Genomic DNA, 20137 nt, shown 5'->3' with positions numbered 1-20137 from the left:
CCTTCCTGGCCACCACTGGTCCCCATGGCCTCCTTCTCCCTGTTCCCCTTTAGGCCTGCGTAAGTCTCAGATGAGTTCTAGGACCCTGGCTGCCATGCTCCCTGCAAGGAGAGAGTGGTCCTGTGTTGACTGCCACACTCCCCTGCCCCTCGGGCTGGCTGATGTGTGGCTGGGTGAGGCTGGGGTCCCCATAGCTGCCTTGCATTCCATGTCATCCCCAGGAGAAAAGTCCCTGGCGGGAGGCGGCTCTCTGCCGGGAGGCTGTTTCCTCAAGCGGCCAAGGTAAGAAGTGGGGGAATTCCAGCCCAACCCGCGGGGCTGACTTCAGTACTGGGGGCTCCTCTCCTTTCTCATGTAGCCAGGCTGGGATGAGCACACAAATGTTGGAGTTAGACCTGGTTGTGGGCAAGAACGTGTGAGGGCAGTGGACTGAGCTAGGCTCGCAAGCCTCCAACTGCCACTCCCTGCTTAAGAGAACCTCAGGGCTGTACCTGCAACCAACAGAGACCCAGCCTTGGAAGACCCCAACTGGCATCTCAGGGAGGGGACAGGGGTCTGGAAATCCTGAACCATACTTACTCATGGGCCTGTGGGGAATGACTCAAATCAATGAATGCCCCTGCTTAACCCCAGGTTCTGCCCCAGGGCTGCTGGGTGGGCCTGGTGGTAAGAGAAACGGCAGGTCTAAATCTCATCTCACAAGGCAGCATTAATTAGACAGGACTTTCAAGGATGCTGGAGAGTCAAGGGAGCCAACATGGACCTATTAGGAGCTGGGAGCCAGGAGGCTCACATCCCAGACCATCTTGCCCTGAAAGCTTGGCCCACAGGAAAGGGGAGCCATCCCATACAGCATTCCCTGTGTTCCTGCACTGCGCTCCGCTGGGCAGGGACGGTGGGTGCAATCCTGGAGGCCACGTAGAGGAAGAGGGAGGAAGTCATAGTGCCCTGGTGATGATGGCACACAGAGATGTCCCAGCTTAGGCCTGTGGAAGGCTTAGGAAACACACTCTTCCTCTGCTCTCATGGAGTCTCCTGTGCCTCAGACATGCTTGTGAGTTTCATTTCATTACCCAGCTCATATGTTTGCTGTGTACACGTGTATATGTGTTTTGTGCATATGTATGTGCAGGCTTGTGTGTTGGAGGCATGCCAGGTCAAGGAACAGGCAGGGATTTATGCAAGATTGCTGAGAAGAAGGAGAGGAACTGAAAAGTGAAATAGTAGTCCAGCCACCATCTTTGTAGGCTAGCAGTGTGTCAAGACCTGAGCTAGGGGTTTTGTGTGCATTATTACCAATCTGCACAGCAGCCAACCCTCTGAGGGAGGTATTATTACCTCCATTTTACAAATCAATAAATTGAATGAAGCTTAGAGAAGTTAAGTGACCAGCCTGAGGTCATGCAGTGAGCAAATCTAGGCCAGGATTTGAACCCAGGTCAGTCTAAGGCCAAGCTAGAGAGGTCTCCACCAAACTCCCTTGGTGTGGTCCTCCTCCTTTACGCCCCATCTGTTCCCTGTCTTTAAGGCCCTGGCTGCCCTGGTCTGAGGTAACAGGCCCCTCCCCTCCTCCCTCCCCTCCCCACCAGGCAAGGTGGAAACATGGAGCTTGTTCAAGGCCTCCTGGAGTCCAGGAACAGTGCACAGACCTTCACACCAGGCCAGGCCCGGGTTCAGAGAGGGTCTGGTTGGCCCTGGGTGGGGCGGGGGCGGATCAGCTAGAGCTGAGCTGGGGCAGCTGTTTACAGTAAACAGAAAGCTCTGAAGGAAGGAAGGAGAGGAGGGGCTGGGGTCGTCATGGAGACAGGGAAGAGCAGCCAGGCCTCAGGCCTGATGCACAATGACTGGTAATGCATCCTTGCCCTCCAGAGCAGAGGAAGCCCAGGGAAGGTTGGGACAAGGCAGCTAGAGCAGGAGAGCCTGAGGCAGACAGGTCCCTCTCAGGGCAGGCCCACTGAGAACACAGTCCCACCTCTGTGCTTTTCTACTTCTTATTAACAATTACAACGCCTGCTTCTTGACCTTTCACAGTATGTCTGGTTTGAGGCCCTTGAGAATATGTTTCCTTATTTAATTCCAACTATAGCCAGGTGGTAGGTACAATAATAGTCTCTAATTTATAGATGAGGAAATTGAGGTTCAGAAACGTTAAGCACTTTGTCAAGGTCAAACTACTTGTAAGTGACATAGTAAAATTCCGGATCAAAAACTCTTTCCACCAAGGCAGGTAGGAGATGACCTAGCTGGCGAAACTCTGAGACCCTCAGATGGTGGGGAAACTGAGTCCCTTAGGTGCTAAAGGGACTTTCCCAGGCTTCTGGTGTTAGTCAAAGAGATTGCTGGGAACAGAACCCATCTGTTCTATTCCTAACCACTAGACCACACGGCTTCTCCATGGCTTGCGCTGGGAAGGTCCAAAGAGAAACTCCCTTTCTAGCCCCAGCGTAGAGTGTAGACTCTTCCCCAACTAACACGGTTGTCCCTGTGGAGGCCAGCCTGGGCCAGGGTGCAGTGGGGGATGCTTGGGGGTTTCTGCCCACACATATGGTTTCCAGATTCCAGGGGATGAAAAGGAGGCCCTTAGGGGCGGAAATGGGGGATGTGTGATGACAAATTTAGACTGATTGCTTAAAAAAAAAAAAGCCAAGAAACCCTATAAAATAAAAGCAAAAATTCCACTAGAAAACCAGAGGGAGTTATTTGATTGTGAAACTGAGTGCCATGAGGCGTGCATGGTTTAACGTGGAACAGTGTCTAGGGTTCTTCCAACTTTGACTCTTCAGAGGATGCCGGGAAGGGAAGGAGGCTCTGTCTGCTGTTACTGCTTCACCTTTTGGGGTCTGGGACAGGGAGACAGTTGGGCAGGACACCTGGGAAGATGTGTGGAGTGGGGGCACTTGCAAGCGTCCTGCTGGCTGTGGCCAAGGATCCACACTGGCTCACATGGAGAGCTGCCCAGTGGAGGCTCCGGCTGGTCCGTGCTGAGAGCATGGGCAAGGATGAGCTGGAAGGTGGGGGTTTTGGGGTGCCTCTGAGTTCCAGTATTAGAGGGAAATTACGAGGAACAGAAGGTAAAAGAGAGAACATCTGCCTGGTGTTCTGGCTGGCAGCAGGCCCAAGGGGTCAAAGGTCAAGGGGAGGACAAGGGGGACTTCCTGAAGCTCCCAAGAGAGTGCCAGCCAGGCCGACTGTTGTGCAAGTTCTGGGCTGGCCTGCAAGGGCAGGCTGGCAGAGGAGTCATGCCTGATCAGCAGCCAGTGTGCTGTCTGCCCAGCCCTCTCGGCCAGTCCTATGGGTCTTCCGGAGCTGGAGTAGTGCCCTGTCTCCTTTCCTTCAGGGAACCAGGACCCCATCCCAACGAAGCACTCTTGTCCACCTGTGGCCATATTCTAGATGCCTGTGGGCTTCCTCTCATTCTCATCCTCAACCTCTTTTCCCAAGAATCGCCATTATTCTCAAAACCAGAAAAACCTTCTCAAGCAAGCTTCTTTCTTCCAATTCCGCTCTGACATCTGAAGAAGTCAGAGGGCCTTGTGAGGGGAGAGCTGGGACAGGTCTCAGGGTCCCAGGCCCACAGGAAGGAGGCACAGGGTAATGTGGAAGGGGGCAAGTGGTTGGGGCTGCTTGGGCACCAGGTCCTGGGCTAGCTTGACAGATGGGTGGCACCACTCTCATTTCAGCCTCACAAGAGCCTCTCCAGGTCTGTAAGTTATTCACATTTTACAGGAGAAGAAACTGAGGTTCCAAGGGCTTGATTAGCCTGACGGCTGGTAACGGCAGAGCTGAGACTTGCACTGGCCCTTTCCAGAATACGCCCTTGTTCCTCAGTTCAACTCATTTTGGCTGGAGATGGAAAACACGTATAATGAAGGACCTAGGATGGTGCCCAACTCACAACCGGTGTGGGAACACCGTCAACCAAGGCTGAATCTCATACACAGGGACAGGATCCAGAATGGAGCCTCCTGTCAGCTACCAGTTTCTCCTCTGTGATTCAGCAGCTGTAAAGTCAGGAAGTGGGATCAGCAGCACCGTGGCTTTCCAACTGGGTTATGGGCATCCTGGCATCTTATAAATATTGGGATAGCGGGCCAGGCACAGTGGCTCACGCCTGTAATCCCAACACTCTGGGAGGCTGAGGTGGGAAGACTGCTTGAAGCCAGGAGTTCAAGACCCACCTGGGCAACCTAGCAAGACCCCCATCACTACAAAAAATAAACATAAAAAATTAGCCGGGAGCGGTGGCTCACGCCTGTAATCCCAGCACTTTGGGAGGCCGAGGCGGGTGGATCACGAGGTCAAGGAATTGAGACCATCCTGGTCAACATGGTGAAACTCCGTCTCTACTAAAAAAATACAAAAAATTAGCTGGGCATGGTGGTGCGTGCCTGTAATCCCAGCTACTCAGGAGGCCGAGGCAGGAGAATTGCCTGAACCCAGGAGGCGGAGGTTGCGGTGAGCCGAGATTGCGCCATTGCACTCCAGCCTGGGTAACTAAGAGCGAAACTCCGTCTCAAAAAAAAAAAAAAAAAAAATTAGCCAGGCATGGTATCTGTAGTCCCTGCTACTCAGGAGCCTGGAGTGGGAGGATCACTTGAGCCCAGGAATTCAAGGTTGCAGTGAGCTATGATCGCACCACTGCACTTCAGCCTAAGCAATAGAGCAAGGCCTTATTTCTATTTAAAGAGAGAGAGAGATTGATTGAGATAGGAGAGAACAGGCTGAGTGAACAGGTGTGTGGGTCCCTCCAGCCCAGGTTCAGTCGGAGAATCTTAGCATATCAATTTCAAGTACTGGACATTCATGAAAGTTTTTATTTGAACAAGGCTTCCACAGCACTCTATAGTCTACCTGAAGTCTCTGCAGCTCTGGCCTGCTGGGAGTTGTGAACAGTTTAGGTCCTGGCCTGGGAAGAGAAACCAGAGGACCTGGTGAGGGAAGTGGGGTTCACCTTCCAGCCCTGTGGAGATGCCAGGAGGGAGCAGGTGGAGGTCAGGGCTGGGAGATCATGGCATGGAGGGAAGGTGAGCTGTAGGCACCTGCCTCTGCACCTGGCAAACACAGACCTTTGGCCACAGCAGCCTGGTAACCAGGAGCAGCAGCCACCTTCCTGGAGGCCAGACCAGTGCCCCTTTTCCTTTTCTCTGTCCAAGCTTATTGTCTGTGGACATGGGTTGCTGGCCACCAAACTAGGGCCGTGCAACCTCTCCTGACCGCACGGTGTGGTTTCTGACTGCTCAGTAAGGGCTGGTTCAAGGTGAAAGCTGAGCCATGGCAAAGCTGCTCAGAGAGAGGAATTACCAGGCATTCGGAGAGTGGGGCCGATCCCCTTGAAATGACAACCCTATTTTGTGCCCCTTTTATTGGCCATCCTAGACCAAAGTTTGCCCCTCTGCCTCAGATTTCCTTGTGGGAATCCAGGCGTGAGAATGGTGGCCCTCTCCTGGTAGCTTCAGCATGCATGACTCCCTGAATATCATCTCCCTGCTCCAGGTGGAGGAGAAAGCTGAGGGCTCCAGCTGCCCAAGCCCCAAAACTTTCTAGCATCCTCCTATCCCACTGCCCGCTCCAGGCCTGCCTCTGACCACCATTCACCCTCGACCTGCCGCGGGGCCCAGCCTCATCCCACATAAGCAAAGCTGCCAGCAGGGTCCTTTGTGGTGCTGCTCCCGTGTGGCACTGCCTAGGGGCCCCATCATGGGGCAACAGATGGACCTATGGTCTCTCCAGAACAATGGTGGGGGAGGGGCCCTGGCATTGCCCGCCCCAAACAGGAAGCGCTGCATGAGCTTCAAAGGACTGGCAGGGCCAAGGAGCTAAGTAGGGGAGCCAGTGCCAGGACTGGCGGCTGCCTGAAGAGATGCCTGCCAGCCTCGGGATGCCCAGCCTGGTGGTGGAGGCGGAGCTTTCGGTGGCCAGGGTAGCTGGCTCTAGAGCAGAAGATGTCTGGCACCCTGAGGACAGCAGCCTGTAACCTGGGAGCAGGTTAAGGAAAGGGGGCATGGACCTTGCTGTTTCCCGGTTCAGCTGCCACCCGCCAGCGGGGCTGCAGGTTCTTTCCCAGGCTGCGGTTGGCCTGGCCCTCCGGCAAGTAAGCATGAGGGGCAGGGCTGGCACCAAGCCCGCCGCCCACTCCCTACCTCCTGCTCCCAGCTGCTGCGCGCAGAGCCTTTTCCTCTCCACTTCCTGTTCACACGGGGGGGGCGGGAAGTGGAGGGAGGAAGTTGGGGGGAGGCGTGTAGGGGGGACCCATTGAATAAAAGGAATTAACCGTTTCCCTCCTCTGACCTCTCGGAATTTCCGCCTGTGAAAGTGTCTCGAAGAATCAGTAGGGCTGGGGGAGTGGAGGGGAGCTGCGCCCCCTCTTGGCCCCCTTCCCCCACCCGGTGGCGGTGGGGCCAGATAACTCCCTCTGGGCCCCTAACCTTTTGTTTCCCTGGCGCCAGGGGGCAGCGCCAAGAGCGGCCTGGAGCCTGATGGCCTCGGAGCCCCCTCCCAACCATTGGGGTGGGTGCCAGGCCCCAGCCTGCGACCCGAGCCTTTTGGGGGAGGGGCAGGAACTAGAACTGGTGGTCTCGGAGGAATGAGTTCACACACCCGAGCTGGCCAGGCTGAGCCCCACGCCCTCTCCAGGGCTGATGCCTTGGCCAGTCGGCCGCAGTGACCGGAGAAGGGAGGGAGGCCGGGGCGGCGGGGCCTGGGACTCTGGGCCGGCACACCTTCCGGCGGCCACACCCCCGGGAGCAAGGGCAGGGAAAGGTGGGCTCGGGAAGCCGGTTGGCGGCGCCCCCTAGCGCCCGCTGCAGACTCGACGGGGCAGCCCCCAGGGCCCTCTTCAGGGCGGGCCTCAGGAAGCACCTGCTCCCCAGGACCAGTGGCCGCCCTGCGTCTGCCCCAGGTGGCTTCCTTGTTTACAGGCCTCCTGCCCTGGTCCCAGCGTCACTGCCTGTGGCCACTCCTCCTATTTCCAGTGACCGCTCCAGGAGCAGCTCATTCATCTTGGCCCCTGCCCACACAGCTGCTCCCCTATCCCACCCCCTTCTGGCCCTCCCCCAGGCTTAGGGCCAAAGCCCTGAGGGCCTCCGCTCTGCTCTCCATTCCAGGCCTTGCTTGGTTTCCAGGGATCTAAGAGCTGTGGCTTCCCGTTGCCCTGACTCACCGGAACCCTATTCTGTCCCTGCCAGGGAAGCCTGGGGCCTTTTCCCGGGAAAGAGGAAGCAGCCTAGGACCAGATGGGCTGGCTTAGAAGACAGAAGGGGCAGAGGTGTCCCAGGCTGCTTTAGCCAAGCCCTCTGGGAGCAGGGAGCAATAGGGCAGTGTTTGTTTAACTACCATGTATTAGGCACCCATTATGTGCAGACAGAAGCTCCAGTCTGTTTTCTCTAAGTAAGAAAGTGACCCCTCCAGCAACAGGCCAGTGCTTTATACTCAGTACTCATTGATGCAGGGACAGAGACCCTAAGCCCTCTGCTGACTATGGCTAGCTGTAAGGGGAGCCTAGGCCACATGGGGAGAAGGAAGCAGGAGCCCTCCACACCCCCTGGGACGGTAGGAAGAACAGGATTAGGATGCCCTCTACTCAATGGGACCCCTCCCTCACATCCGCTTCCACTCCTGCTTCTGGAGGAAGATGGGAGCCTGAGGAGTCATTTAAAAAAAAAAAAAAAAGAGGGTTCTGGCCAGGCGAGGTGGTTCATGCCTGTCATCCCAGCACTTTGGGAGGCTGCAGCAGGTGGATCACTTGGGGTCAGGAGTTTGAGACCAGCCTGGCCAACATGATGAAACCCCATCTCTACTAAAAATACAAAAATTAGCCAGGTGTAGTGGCGAGCACCTGTAATCTCAGCTACTAGGGAGGCTGAGGCAGGAGAATCTTTTAACCTAGGAGGTGGAGGTTGCAGTAAGCCAAGATGGTGCCACTGCACTCCAGCCTGGGCAACAGAGCAAGAATCCAACTCAAAAAAAAAAGGGAGGGGTTCTTGCTCTGTCACCCAGGCTGAAGTGCAGTGGCACAATCATAATTCACTGCAGCTTCCACCTCTTGGGCTCAAGCAATCCTCCTTCCTCAGCCTCCCAAGTAGCTAAGACCACAGGTATGACACCCTGTGCCTGGCTAGAAAGAGGATTAGGCTGGAGGGGAAACAGCCTGCAGTGGCCAGTGAGATTGACCTGACTGCAGAAACTGTTTTGCCAGCTGACGGATCACACCCACAGAGCTGGAGAGTGCACCGTGAACGCTGGTCTGGGGGGCAAAGGGTGCTCTGCTGATGTCACAGGGAGGCCCCACTCCAGGACTCCCTAGGACTTAGCCACAACTAACGATGTGTAATTTGTGGGGAGGAGCAGGTCACAGGAACAAGATGAGAAGAAAACATGTCTGCCAAAGGCCATGGATACAGGCTGCAGCAGTTTCACCTCCATACTGGGCCTCAGCATTGTGGTTAGATAGCAGACAGTGGCTGGGCCATCTCAAAGTTGGGCAGGAGCTGGGAAGGCTGGGATCCAAGCTGGCAGAGGGGCAAGCAAAGTCTAGCATGTGTAAGGGCTACTGGAGGGAGGAGGAAGGAGGGGCTTTAAGTTATGGTTAGACAGTGGAGACTCCAAGAAAATTCTTGGGACAAGTTGGGAGGGAACAGACTGAGGAAGCACTAATGGAAGGAAATCACTGCTACCAGCTGCCCAAAAGCAGAGGATTATGTGGGGAGCAGCGCCATCTGCTGGCCAAACGGAAGAACAGCCCCTGCTTCACAATTCAGGCTGGTTGGCTGCAGTCCCCAACGAGCCCTGGAGAGGTAGACTTGGGGGACAAGGTAAAGGACTGCGTGCCAAGGCTTGGAGGCATGTAGGGCCTGGCAGCCTCCCTGTGACACTCCAGCCCCGCCTGAAGATCACTCACATGCCGCTCAGCCCAGCATAGACACAAAGCCACCAGTGCAGTGCAGACAGTTTAATGCTCTCCATCTCCTTCACCATCACCCACCACCCTCCACAAGGCCCTCGGCCCCAGCGCACCCCTCACATTGGAGCCCCAGACAGTGTGCACAAAAGCATGCCCCCCACTAGCGTCACCTTCTCACCCAATGCCCAGGACTTTGAAGGCTCCCTTCTTACTTCTGGGACATCTAGAGGCAGGAAGAAGAGAAGGCTTCTTCTGAGGGAGAAGAGCTGGGGGTCCAGAGGCCGCAGAGTGAACAGACAAAAAGGTGCTCTCTCTCGAAAAGCTGAACAGGATGTGTGTGGGGAGTGACAGGGACAGGAGAGCCGCTAGAGGTAGGGGGTGGTAATAGGGTCAGATTTTTGACTTCTCTAGCTGAAGGGCCTCTACCAGGAGGCAGGCTGGTGGCCTGGTGTAACTGCAGCTCTGAAGAACAGCATGAAAAGCTGGCAGAATACACTCACACCCAACACCTCCTGGCCAACAGCGCTACTTCTACTCCTGTCAATGTGGTCACAGTCTGGCAATTGCAAGATGACTGAGCATAGACTAGGAGGCGGCCTTCCTAAGTGGGTTCAAGCTGCCGCTCCCCACTCTCCACCCCCTATCAGAGGTGACGCCCTCCTACAGCCAACTGAGCTGCTCCTCCTCGTAGCGCTGGGGGTCGATGAAGGGCCGGTCAATAGAGCGGATCATCAGCTCCCCACAGTACACACACTCAGCGGCCACCAACTCATCCAAGTCAGCCTTGAGCTGTTCCCGGCTGGGGCCCCCCGTGGCAGCCCCACCCTCAGCCTCTTTGGCCCGGGCAGAGCCCTTAGCTGGGGGTGGAGCAGCCCCCAGCTTCCTCTGCAGCTCCTCCAGCCGGGCCTGCTTGTAGGCCGGCAGGCCAGGTCGCACGGCCTGCAGCAGGCAGTCAGCATGGAACATGTGGCCACAGAGGAAGAGGTAAAAAGGGCGGTTGAGCAGGGGGAAGTCGCAAGTGGCACATTTGTCCTGAGGCTCCACTGTGCCGTAGCGGCCCCGCAGCTCCTGCAGATCTCGCCGGATGCGCTGGGCACTGGCTGTGGCCTCTTCCATCTCCCGCTGCAGCTCCTGGATGTGGTGGTTGTAGGCCTTAAGTGAGCTGCAGATCGCCTCCTTGAAGTGGTCGATGGTAACGAAATCAGGAAAGAAGGGCAGCACATCCTCAATCTTGAGCAGAGGGCAGCTAGCCAGGCAAGCCATGGCTGTCTGCACATCCTCCTCCTCCTGCACCACGTGCCGTGCGATCTTCAGCCACAGCTTCTTGCGCAATTCCTCATCCTCCTCGGGCAGGTCTGCACACTGCTTGGCCAGGTCCACATCCACCTGTGGGGAGAGGATGGGCATTAGGGCCAAGGCCCTCCCTGCCCAGCAGGAAGACTATGGGAGAGAAAGATGTCGGAGGAGAGTCCCCGAGGCAGGATTCCCAGCATTCCTGGCAGCAAGGGGACCTGCCCCTGACACAACTATGTAAAAGCAACTTAAGAGTAGAAGGGCTCCAATTTTAGTGAAGTTAAAAATCACCTGGGAAACATTCAAAATACAGACTTTTGAGCCCCACCCCCAGACGTTCTGATTCAGTAAGTCCTGGGTTCAGGCCTAGAAATCTGCATGCTAAATAGCACTTCACGTAATGCTAAGGCAGGTGACAATTCATGGTTTGAGAAGCATAACTCAGCACCTTCCTCTTCTGCTAACGTGTATGTACCAGGCACTGTTCTGAGTAGCTTTCTTTTTTTCTTTTTGAGACAGAGTCTCACCCCGTCACCCAGGCTGGAGTGCAGTGGTGTGATCTTGGCTCACTACAACCTCCGCCTCCCGGTTCAAGTGATTCTCCTGCCTCAGACCCCTGAGTAGCTGGAATTACAGCTGCGTGCCACCACACCCAGCTAATTTTTGTATTTTTAGTAGAGACAGGGTTTCACCATGTTGGCCAGGCTGGTCTCAAACTCCTGACCTCAGGAGATCTGCCCACCTAGGCCTCCCAAAGTGCTGGGATTACAGGTGTGAGCCACCTGCGCCCGGCCCTGAGTACTTTTCATTCACAGAACTTTATCAACCCTATGAGGTAAATGTACTGTAACACTGACTCCCTTTTATAGCCAAATAATCTGAGGCACAGAGAGGTTCAGAAGCTAGCCCAACATCACACAGCTTAGTAAGTGGCATAGCCAGAATTCAAACCTGATTTAACAGTCTGCACTCTTAACCTTCCCTCTGCAAGAGAAGCTGGTGCCCTCTAGCCATGCCCCCCGCCAAGCCCTTCAGCATCTAAAGCTACTGCTCTTTGGGTCCCTCTCCCTGCTGGGGTCAAGGCGCACTGGCTTACCTGCAGGGCCAGATCCACGGCCTCCTCATACAGCTCCAGGACCTTGTAGACGTGGACACAAGCGCGGTGGTGGCCATGCTCGGCACAGAGCCGGAGTGCATACTTGAGGTCGTAATGCACCCGGTGTGGGCTGGCCCCAGCCTGCTCGAGGTAGGCCAGCAGTGAGTCTGGCCGGCCGCGGGCGTACAGCGACAGCAGGTAGTTGTGGATGGCCTGCTCAGTCTCCCCCAGCACATTCACGCAGAACTCCATGTAGCGGATGGCCTGGCTCACCTGCTGGACCTCACCACCCTGGCTGTAGTTCACCAGGGCAGGGATGAGCTGCCGGGCATCCAGCCGGCTGCCCAGCTCCATCCAGGCATCTACCAGCTGGCGGGGGATGTGACGGATGAGGATGGGGGAAAACTTGTAGAAGAGCTGGGGGTCACGGTGGCGGGCGAGCACGGCCAGGGCCTCCTCGTAGGCTTCGTGCTGACAGTGGTAAGCCACCACGCGTTCGTAGTCCTGCATGATCACAGCAAAGTACACCATGTGCTCTGTGTCCCCATGACTGGCGAGCAGCTCATGGATAGAGGCCCGGCTAGCAAAGAGCCACTCTTTGTGGCGGGGGCTGCTGAGGAAGGCACGAAAACATTCCTTGGTTTCTCGGTAAAGGGTCAGGGCCTCTGGGTCACCCTGCAGAGCCCCAAGCCGGCTCAGGTAGAGCTCTGTCAGCCAGGTGGTCAGCAGTGTGGCCTGGGTACGCTCGGCTGGCTTCAAACTGGCCAGTTTTCGCTGGAGGAACTCAACCAGAGCTTCCTCCTGTCGGGCCTCCAAGAACTTGAGGGCAATCTCCTCAAAGTAGCTCTGGGTCAGGGCATAGCAGCGGGCGCTCTCCAGGTAGCGACGCTGGCGAAAGCAGAAATCAGCCTCCCGGGACAGGACTGTGTCCAGGCAGTCGGGCCGCTCTCGACAATACTCTTTGGCCAGATCAAAGCGGTTCATGTCCAGGTAGGTGCGCCAGACATCCCGGGCCTCCCGCTGCACGTGGTAGCGGAAGACAGCCCGCTCAGTGTAGGCCCACAGCTGGCCTGTGGAGGAGTCCTTCACCATGTGCTTCAGCGGCCCAAACTTCTCCAGGAAATGATCCCGCAGCACCACCTGCCCAGTCAGTGTGCACACTGCCTCCACCCGGTCTGCCAGCAGCAGCAGGAAGTGGAACTGGGTCAAGACGATGGCTAGGGGTGGGCTGGCCCCAGGCCCTACCCCCTCTGGGTACTCCCAGACTCGCTCCTCGCTCAGCAGAGAGTCAGGGCGCCCACAGTCCAATGCCCCATACAATACACCATCCCCCATCATCCAGGCAAAGGCCCGGGGTGCAGAGCGCAGCTTGGGGGTGTAGAAGGCCAACTCACTGTAGCCCAGGTTGCTGGGAAACTCACGGAATGGGGGTGGGTGGTCCGTGTAAGCAGCAAAGAGCCCTGAGAAACCCTGGGCCTCAGCCCCCTCTGCTGCTCGGCCTATAAACTGGAAGAGGCGCTGTCGAGTGGTGGCAATAACAAAGCTACGCCCATCAGGGCCCCGCTCAGCTTCAAGGGAGCACACAGGCGCTGGACCCCCTTCTTCATTTAGCACATACAATGGGCGGAAGTAGAGATCTGGAGCAGGGCCGAAAAGCCCACCTTCGCTGGCTGAGAGCTCTGCTTCGAAGATCTGGCCTTGAGCAGTCCCGACCAGGATGGGGCCTGTGCTGCTCTCAGTGCCCAGTGCCTTGTTCCAACCCACACTCTCCACCAGCTGCCCCTTCCAGCGTGCTAATGGCCGTACCTTCTGTCCGTTTCGGTTCACGTAGAGGATCTCTGTGCTACTCAGAGCAATCAGCAAGTGAGAGCCTGGAGTGGGGAGAGCATGGCACCCCAGTGGATACTGCCATTCCCACCCTCAGTCTCCTCCTGGCCCCCACAGCACCCTCAGAGCCCACCCACCCAGGCAGTGACTGACCCAAAAGCCCCCTCTTCGGATCTCCACTGTCACTTACCAGTATGGTCAAGGAACATCTTGTGAACCTTTGCATCATCCTTACGTCCCAGCTCCACATGGTTGGGCTCATTTGCCTTGCCCAGGTCAATGCTGTGAGGACAAGAGTCACTGTCACTCTAGGGAGGGGAAGATCCTTTTTTGGATCATGAACCTCTTTAATAATCTGATAAAAGCCATAGACTTTCTTCCCTGAAATCTACATCTATGCATAAATGCTGAATACAGGCCAGGTGCAGTGGCTCAGGCCTGTAATCCCAGCACTTTGGGAGTTCAAGGTGGGTGGATTGCTTGAACTCAGGAGTTTGAGACCAGACTGGGCAACAAGGCAAAATCTCGTCTCTACAAAAAATACAAAAAAATAAGCCAGGTGTGGTGGTGCACACCTGAGGTCCCAGCTATTCAGGAGGCTGAGGTGGGAGGATCACCTGAGCCAAGGAGGTAGAGGTTATAGTGAACTGAGACTGTGTCACTGCATTCCAGCCTGGGCAACAGAGTGAGACCCTATTTCAAAAAAAAAAAAAATGCTGCATACAGCAGCTCTGCCTATGGAGTACTCCTGAAACACATACAGGGCCCTACTTGAGAACTCTCTTGCCAGGTGCAGTGGCTCATGCTGGTCATCTCAGATTTTAGGGAGGCAGAAGGGAGAGGGTAGCTTGAGCCCAGAAGTCTGAGACCTGCCTAGGCTCAAATAAGGTGAGACTATTTTATCCACAAAAGGAAAAAAAGAAAGACAAAACAACAACCAAAACCCTCTCATGTCTGGGAGCTCACTCACCTCATTTTGAGAAATCACTGAGGAGAAGTCTTTCCCCTCTGCTCAAAAAATCACCATTGAAGAATCAATCAGACTTTGGGAAAAAAAACAAAAAGATCTCCAGTGCATCTGGGAAGATAGGCAGGGATGTCCCAGATTGCTGGGGTAAGAAGGGAACAGCAAAGAGTAGCTCATAGTTCCTAAGCACTTTTATATACCAAGGACCATGCCTAGGGCTTCATCAATCTAGTATTATCTCAATTAATCTTGACAAAAACCTTGAGGAAGGGGCCGGGCACGGTGGCTCACGCCTGTAATCCCAGCACTTTGGGAGGCCGAGGCGGGTGGATCACGAGGTCAAGAGATCGAGACCATCCTGGTCAACATGGTGAAACCCCGTCTCTACTAAAAATACAAAAAATTAGCTGGGCATGGTGGTGTGTGCCTGTAATCCCAGCTACTCAGGAGGCTGAGGCAGGAGAATTGCCTGAACCCAGGAGGCGGAGGTTGCAGTGAGCCGAGATCGCACCATTGCACTCCAGCCTGGGTAAGAAGAGCGAAACTCCGTCTCAGAAAAAAAAAAAACAAAAAACCTTGAGGAGTACTCTTGTTTATATTTTCTGTATGAAATTCTTTCCAAATTATATGCTTGTTCAAACTAAAGGATCAATGCAAAGATGTTAAAGAATGACTTAAGGCTGGGCACAGTGGCTCACGCCTATAATCCCAGCATTTTGGGAGGCCAAGATGGGCAGATCACGAAGTCAGGAGATTAAGACCATCCTGGCCAACATGGTGAAACCCCATCTCTACTAAAATACAAAAAATTAGCCAGGCGTGGTGGCACAGGAGGAATGCTCAGCTACTGGGGAAGCTGAGGCAGGAGAATTGCTTGAACCTGGGAGGCGGAGGATGCAATAAACAGAGATCACGCCACTGCACTCCAGCCTGGGCGACAGAGCAAGACTCCATCTCAAAAAAAAAAAAAAAAGAATGACCTAATTTTCTTCTCAAACTCCAGTTATTCTCAACTGAGGAAATTCATGTTAACATCTTTTCTGATAACATAAATAGGGTGGTTTTGTTGCTATCATCACAAAAAAGTCTTCATATTGCATATATGTATATGAGTCTTAATTTAAAAGTTTTCTTAATTAATATTTTATGAACATTCCACTAGTCAACTGATATAGTTCTAACTTTTTTTGTACCCCCAAACCCAGCTTTCCAGGATAACTCATTTTTTAAACAACTGCATTATATTCTATTTTATGGCTGAACTACAATTTAATCACCATTTTCCTATTGATGGGCATTTAGCTTTGATCCAGCTTTTCCTACCACAAGAATGCTGTAATCAATACTCTTCTTTCTACACTCTAAAACAGTTTTTTTTTTTTTTTTAAAGACTGGATGGAGTAAAATGGCACAATCTCGGCTCACTGCAACTTCTGCCCCTCTGGTTTCAGCAATTCTCCTGCCTCAGCCTCCCAAGGAGCTGAGATTACAGGTACCTGCCACCACGTTTGGCTAATTTTTATATTTTTAGTAGAGATGGGATTTCACCATGTTGGCTAAGCTGGTCTCGAATTCCTGACCTCAGGTGATCCACCCGCCTCAGCCTCCCAAAGTCCTGGGATTACAGGTGTGAGCCCCGCACCTGACCTTTTTTTTGTTTTTTTAAGAGACAGGAGTGCAGTGGTGCAAACATAGCTCACTGCAGCCTCGAACTCCTGGGCTCAAGTGATCCTCTTGCCTCAGCCGCCTCAGTAGTTGGGACTGTACCACCACACCTGGCTAATGTTTTGGTAGAGATGGGAGTCTTTACTATGTTGCCCAGGGTGGTCTCAAACTCCTGATCTTATGTGATCCTCTTGTCTTGGCCTCCCAAAGTGCTGAGATTACAGGTGTGAGCCACCATGCTCTGCCAGGCCAGATTCTTAACCACTTCACTGTATTGGTTCTCTTTGGAAATGGAGAGGATATTTCCTGAAAACTCCAAATTCACTGTTTCACTTGCCCAGAATAGAAGAAAGGCCCAGTGAGTTAACAGTCCCCAAATAACCTCCAGTCCCTACTCCTAAGCTCTGTGAGCCCTTGATTACCGGAGCAGGGTATCCTTGCCCAGGCTCATGCAGAGCTGATTGCTGGAGACGACAAGACTGGTGATACGCTCGGTAGGGGTGAAGTCAATGCGCTGCTTTGTGAAGATGGGCACTTCCTTCTCCAGCTGGGCATTCACATACCCTACAGGTGAGGAATGACGAGACGATTAGCTACGGAAGAGACAGATGAAGTGCAAGGAGAGGCAGAAAAAACACAACAGTGCTCCTCGCCACTTTCCTAACATTCCTACCCTAGAACCTTGGTTAACAAATAGTTTGATATCAAGTAGTTTGCTGGTCACCTTTACACTAGAGGACTGGGGCTCTTTCCACACGCTGACAGCAGTGAGGGGTTGATTCTTTGAACTCTTGAGATGCTGTCACAGCAATGATGTACCTGCTCCCACTGGTAATGAGGCTTGGTGGGGTGGGACGCAACTGGCGGTCTGGGCATTCTCCCTTATCAGTCTTTGGCCCAGCAATCCCAGCTTAACTGAAGTAGTATAGCTCCATTATCTGCCCCCATCCCTGCCCATGCTGTAAGGAGCCTCAGTGCAGAGTTGGCAAGTCCTGGGATATTTTGAGCATTGAATGAGGGTAAAGACTAGAGTGAAAGCAGCTGCAATTCGTCAACACCACTCACTGGGACAGTCCCCCAGCGCTTCCTATGCCCTCATTCTCCTGGAGACTCACTGCTTTCTATAAAAATGTCCCTGAAACTCCAGGCTGCACCCAGCTATAGTCAAGGCCAAAAAGACTTCATCTCCATTTTTCCCTGTTCAGCGACAAAATTCCCTCTAAGACTCTCCCTTCCTCGTCCGCAACATTCCCCCTTCATCAGTTTCTTTGCCCATTCCTTCCCTCCCACCTCCAGAAGGGGCCCGGTGGGAAAAGCATCAGAAGCCGGGAGCCCATTCTCAGTTCTCTCAACAGCCCAACTGTGTCCTGTAAGTGAGTACTTCCGTATCTGGGCCTCAGTTCCCTCTTAAAAGGACCCTAGCGGTAGGGCCTAGATCACGCGGTTGCTCCCTTTGCTCTTTCAAACTTGGACTATCCACTAGCTGGGGGCCAGGAGAGCCTGAGGAGAATCAGGGGCCTAGATCCGGAAGGCATGGCCCAGGGGGTGACCCTGAGCTCTTGAGCTGCCCTCCCCGCTGCTCCCACGCAAATGCTAGGAGAGCCGAAAGGAGGAGGGGCAGACTCCTCTTCCTTACCCGAGTGGGGGATGCCCACGCTAGGGCAGCCTGGCTGCAAGACGGCCGATCGGGACAGCGAGTTCTCGTACTCATCCAGGATGGACGCCATGGTGCCCGGCCTCTGCGCCCTTCGTCCGGGGCCTGAGGACTACAACAGGGCTCCCCTCCTGGGGTCCCCGTCGCCCCAGAATGGAAGTTGTGACTCCCCAGCCTCTGACAGAACCTGGGAACCTGCAACCGTCGCCTCCTCTTTAAAATCCTGAGGATCCTCTTGCTCTTGCCTTATGCAGCGAGATAACCAGGCAGCCCTCGCCCTTGAATCTAGCACAGCCTTGATCTCCCCCGCCCAAAAGATCACAGGTTCCCTTCAGCCGGTCCCAGGTGATCGCAACCTCGCCCCAGCCGCTCAGCTGACTCCCGCCCCCGTGACGCGAGCCTAAAACGTAACTTCCGGGTTCTCAGAGCCCCACGCACGCGGGCGCACAGCGTAGCCGGGTCCGCCAGCAGGAGGTGAGAGGAGGTGCTGCTGAACACAAGCCCCGCCCCCAACACCCTGCTGCAGTTCCGGGCTTCGACACTAGGGGGCAATCCCGGCTTTCTCAGCCCGCCTGCCCCACCCGCCCCGCGCCGCCCAGCCCTGGCTTTCGCGCCCAGGCTCCGCTCCCTCAGAGGTCTGTCCAGTCTCCCTGACCAGCTCCCGCTCCCGCCTCTCTAAACAGCCTCGGGGAACCACTCGCTCCTCAATCCCATCGCTGTCTGGGTCCCACCGTCACAGGGACACGCAGAGAAGTCTTGGCCTCTCTTCTCCCTCACCCAGAGGCCCCCAGCTTCCAGAAGTCCGCAGAGCTGGTGGCCAGGCCAGCAGGAAGCCCTGTGCCAGGAACCGCCGTGACCGGCCCCACAGTGGCTCCTTGGCTCAGGGTTGCTGGGTCGCTTCCATCCACTCATTCACCAAAATGTGGTTGAACACTTACTCGGTGCCAGTCCTTGGGCTGGGCGCTGGGGTCACAGAGATGAGGACAGCCCTTCCCCGCCCTGGAAAAGGTCGTGAGCCAGCAGGGGCGCTGGACCCGTAAGTAGACCATTCATACTAGAAAAGCAAGTGATGGATTATCCATCAAGAGCTCGCTCCGCTAATGAGCGTCCATTCTGTGCCAGGCACTCTGCCAGGCTCTGGGGACGTGACAAAGAACAAGACGGAAAACCTCTCTGGCCTGGTAGAGCGTGGCCAGCGACGTGGCTACTACTCCGTGAGAGCATGGAGGAGCGGGGAACAATTACCTGCCAAGCCTAGCAAGAAGGAGGGACAAGTGGGGGCGGGCGAGAAGGTGGGGGCCGCCCAACCTGAGGCAGAGAGGTGAGTTCTCTGCCAGGGACCTGCGAGGGCTGGGGCGCGACTGTGGTTGGGTTTTCCTCTCCCACCTGCCTAGGCGACCCAGATGGAGTCTGTTCCCTTCTGGGCCCTATGCTAAAGTGGATGGCTCTCGACTAGGGTCACCGCCATCCTGGCTTTAGCAGGCGGCCCCCGCCTAACAACTGAGAGCATCCCTTCACTCTCAGAAGTTTCCAGGTTTGCACCATACCTTAGGTAGTTGAGTTACTCTTGCTCAACTTCCTGGCCAGGAGCGGAGAACTGTGACTTTCACTGGCCCCACTGAGGGCTCTCTGGGTTCTCTGACCTGGGAGGGGCACTAGCCCTGGGGCAGGTGACAAGTGTGCTGTCCAGGCTCACTTCCCTCCACACCGGGATCCTGCTTCTCCTGACCAAGACTGCAGCCATGATGCAGACTTCCCATCTGAGGCTGCCAGGTCCCAGGAGGAACGTGAGGGAGCAGGAGGCTTCCCCTAGGAAAAGTGATCCCAGACAAGGAGCTGCCCTGCTCCATGCATAAGGCTCCACACCCAAGTCACCTGCCATCTACCCTCAGGTCTGGGCTGTGCAGAGGGCTGTCCCCGATGCATGGAGCCCATCAGCAGCTGGATGTCACCATAGGAGTGCTGCCTCAGGGACACAGAGTACTTCCAGCTACGGCCTCAGGGTCTCCAGCACCCCTTTGTTGGGCTCCACTGCTCTCCGGGATGTATGGGATAGGCCCTGGCTGGACGCTGTTTGTGGTAGACTCAATACATTCTCCCTCATGCGCTGATTACTGCAGTACATCTCTACCTACTCATTCTTCAGTCCTTAGACTGGACTTTGAATTGTTTGAGAGCCACAGAATCAGTGTGGCAGTTGCAGTGAGACAGGTAAGGAATGACTGCTAGGGCAGCAAAAGAGAGGATTCCCATATGAAAGCAGTTGAATTTGACCCAAGACTTCAAGTGCATGATATATGATCTCCAAGGGAAAGCTGTATCTCTTATCTCTGCCCAACCACTTGCTAGCTGTGATGCTGCACAGCTGATGCTCTTAGCTTCCGGTTCCTCATCTACAGAAACAAAGAATTACCTAGTAGTTCTGTGTTGAGAAGTAAATGAGGTGATCCACGTGAAAGCTCACTGCTTCAGCATAAAACCCAACATGGAGCATGTGCTTTATAAACTCTAAATGTGACTTTAATCTGGGAGTCTCTCTCAAGTCCTCCTCCTCCCTGAAGCCTTTCTGGATCCCTCAGAACTTTTTTTAGAGATGGGATCTTGCTCTATTACCCAGGCTGGAGTGCAGTGGTGTGATCATGGCTCACCTATGCTCCTGTCTCAGGAACACCTGGGCTCAAGCCATGCTCCTGTCTCAACCTTCCGGGTAGCTGGGATTACAGGTGCCACCCATTG

The 20137-nt window shown here is 54.8% G+C and overlaps 1 protein-coding gene and 1 long non-coding RNA gene across 2 annotated transcripts in view; one reads left to right on the top strand and one right to left on the bottom strand.

The window, feature by feature from the left end:
* The window catches only part of LOC135274173 (uncharacterized), a 47191-nt gene extending 42751 nt beyond the window's left edge, over positions 1 to 4440 (top strand). The window contains exon 3 of the long non-coding RNA XR_010341958.1: positions 3727 to 4440. This is a non-coding gene — a long non-coding RNA (uncharacterized LOC135274173). The remainder of the gene's footprint in view (positions 1 to 3726) is intronic.
* A 4492-nt stretch (positions 4441 to 8932) lies between these two features.
* On the bottom strand, positions 8933 to 17783 carry VPS18 (VPS18 core subunit of CORVET and HOPS complexes). Its single transcript, XM_012462469.2, has 5 exons — positions 17384 to 17783; positions 16170 to 16311; positions 13306 to 13397; positions 11289 to 13159; positions 8933 to 10285 (listed from the first exon to the last, which is right to left on the bottom strand). The coding sequence occupies exons 1-5, from the start codon at positions 17472 to 17474 to the stop codon at positions 9560 to 9562; spliced, it is 2922 nt and encodes a 973-aa protein (XP_012317892.1). The 5' UTR covers positions 17475 to 17783; the 3' UTR covers positions 8933 to 9559.
* Between the last annotated feature and the right edge of the window lie 2354 nt (positions 17784 to 20137).

This window comes from Aotus nancymaae, unplaced genomic scaffold (genome assembly GCF_030222135.1).
Source record: "Aotus nancymaae isolate 86718 unplaced genomic scaffold, 86718_ANA_hifiasm-v0.15.2.pri h1tg000011l, whole genome shotgun sequence".
Taxonomy (NCBI): domain Eukaryota; kingdom Metazoa; phylum Chordata; class Mammalia; order Primates; family Aotidae; genus Aotus; species Aotus nancymaae.
This window is presented reverse-complemented; position numbering and strand designations above follow the sequence as displayed.

Bases quoted from the DNA above. Each gene is read 5' to 3' on its own strand.
- VPS18 (XM_012462469.2), bottom strand. From the start codon at position 17,474: ATGGCGTCCATCCTGGATGAGTACGAGAACTCGCTGTCCCGATCGGCC. The intron at 13,160-13,305 runs GTAAGTGACAGT...TCCCCACTCCAG, and splicing joins GATGTTCCTTGACCATACTG to GCTCTCACTTGCTGATTGCT. The intron at 10,286-11,288 runs GTAAGCCAGTGC...CTCTCCCCACAG, and splicing joins CCGTGGATCTGGCCCTGCAG to GTGGATGTGGACCTGGCCAA.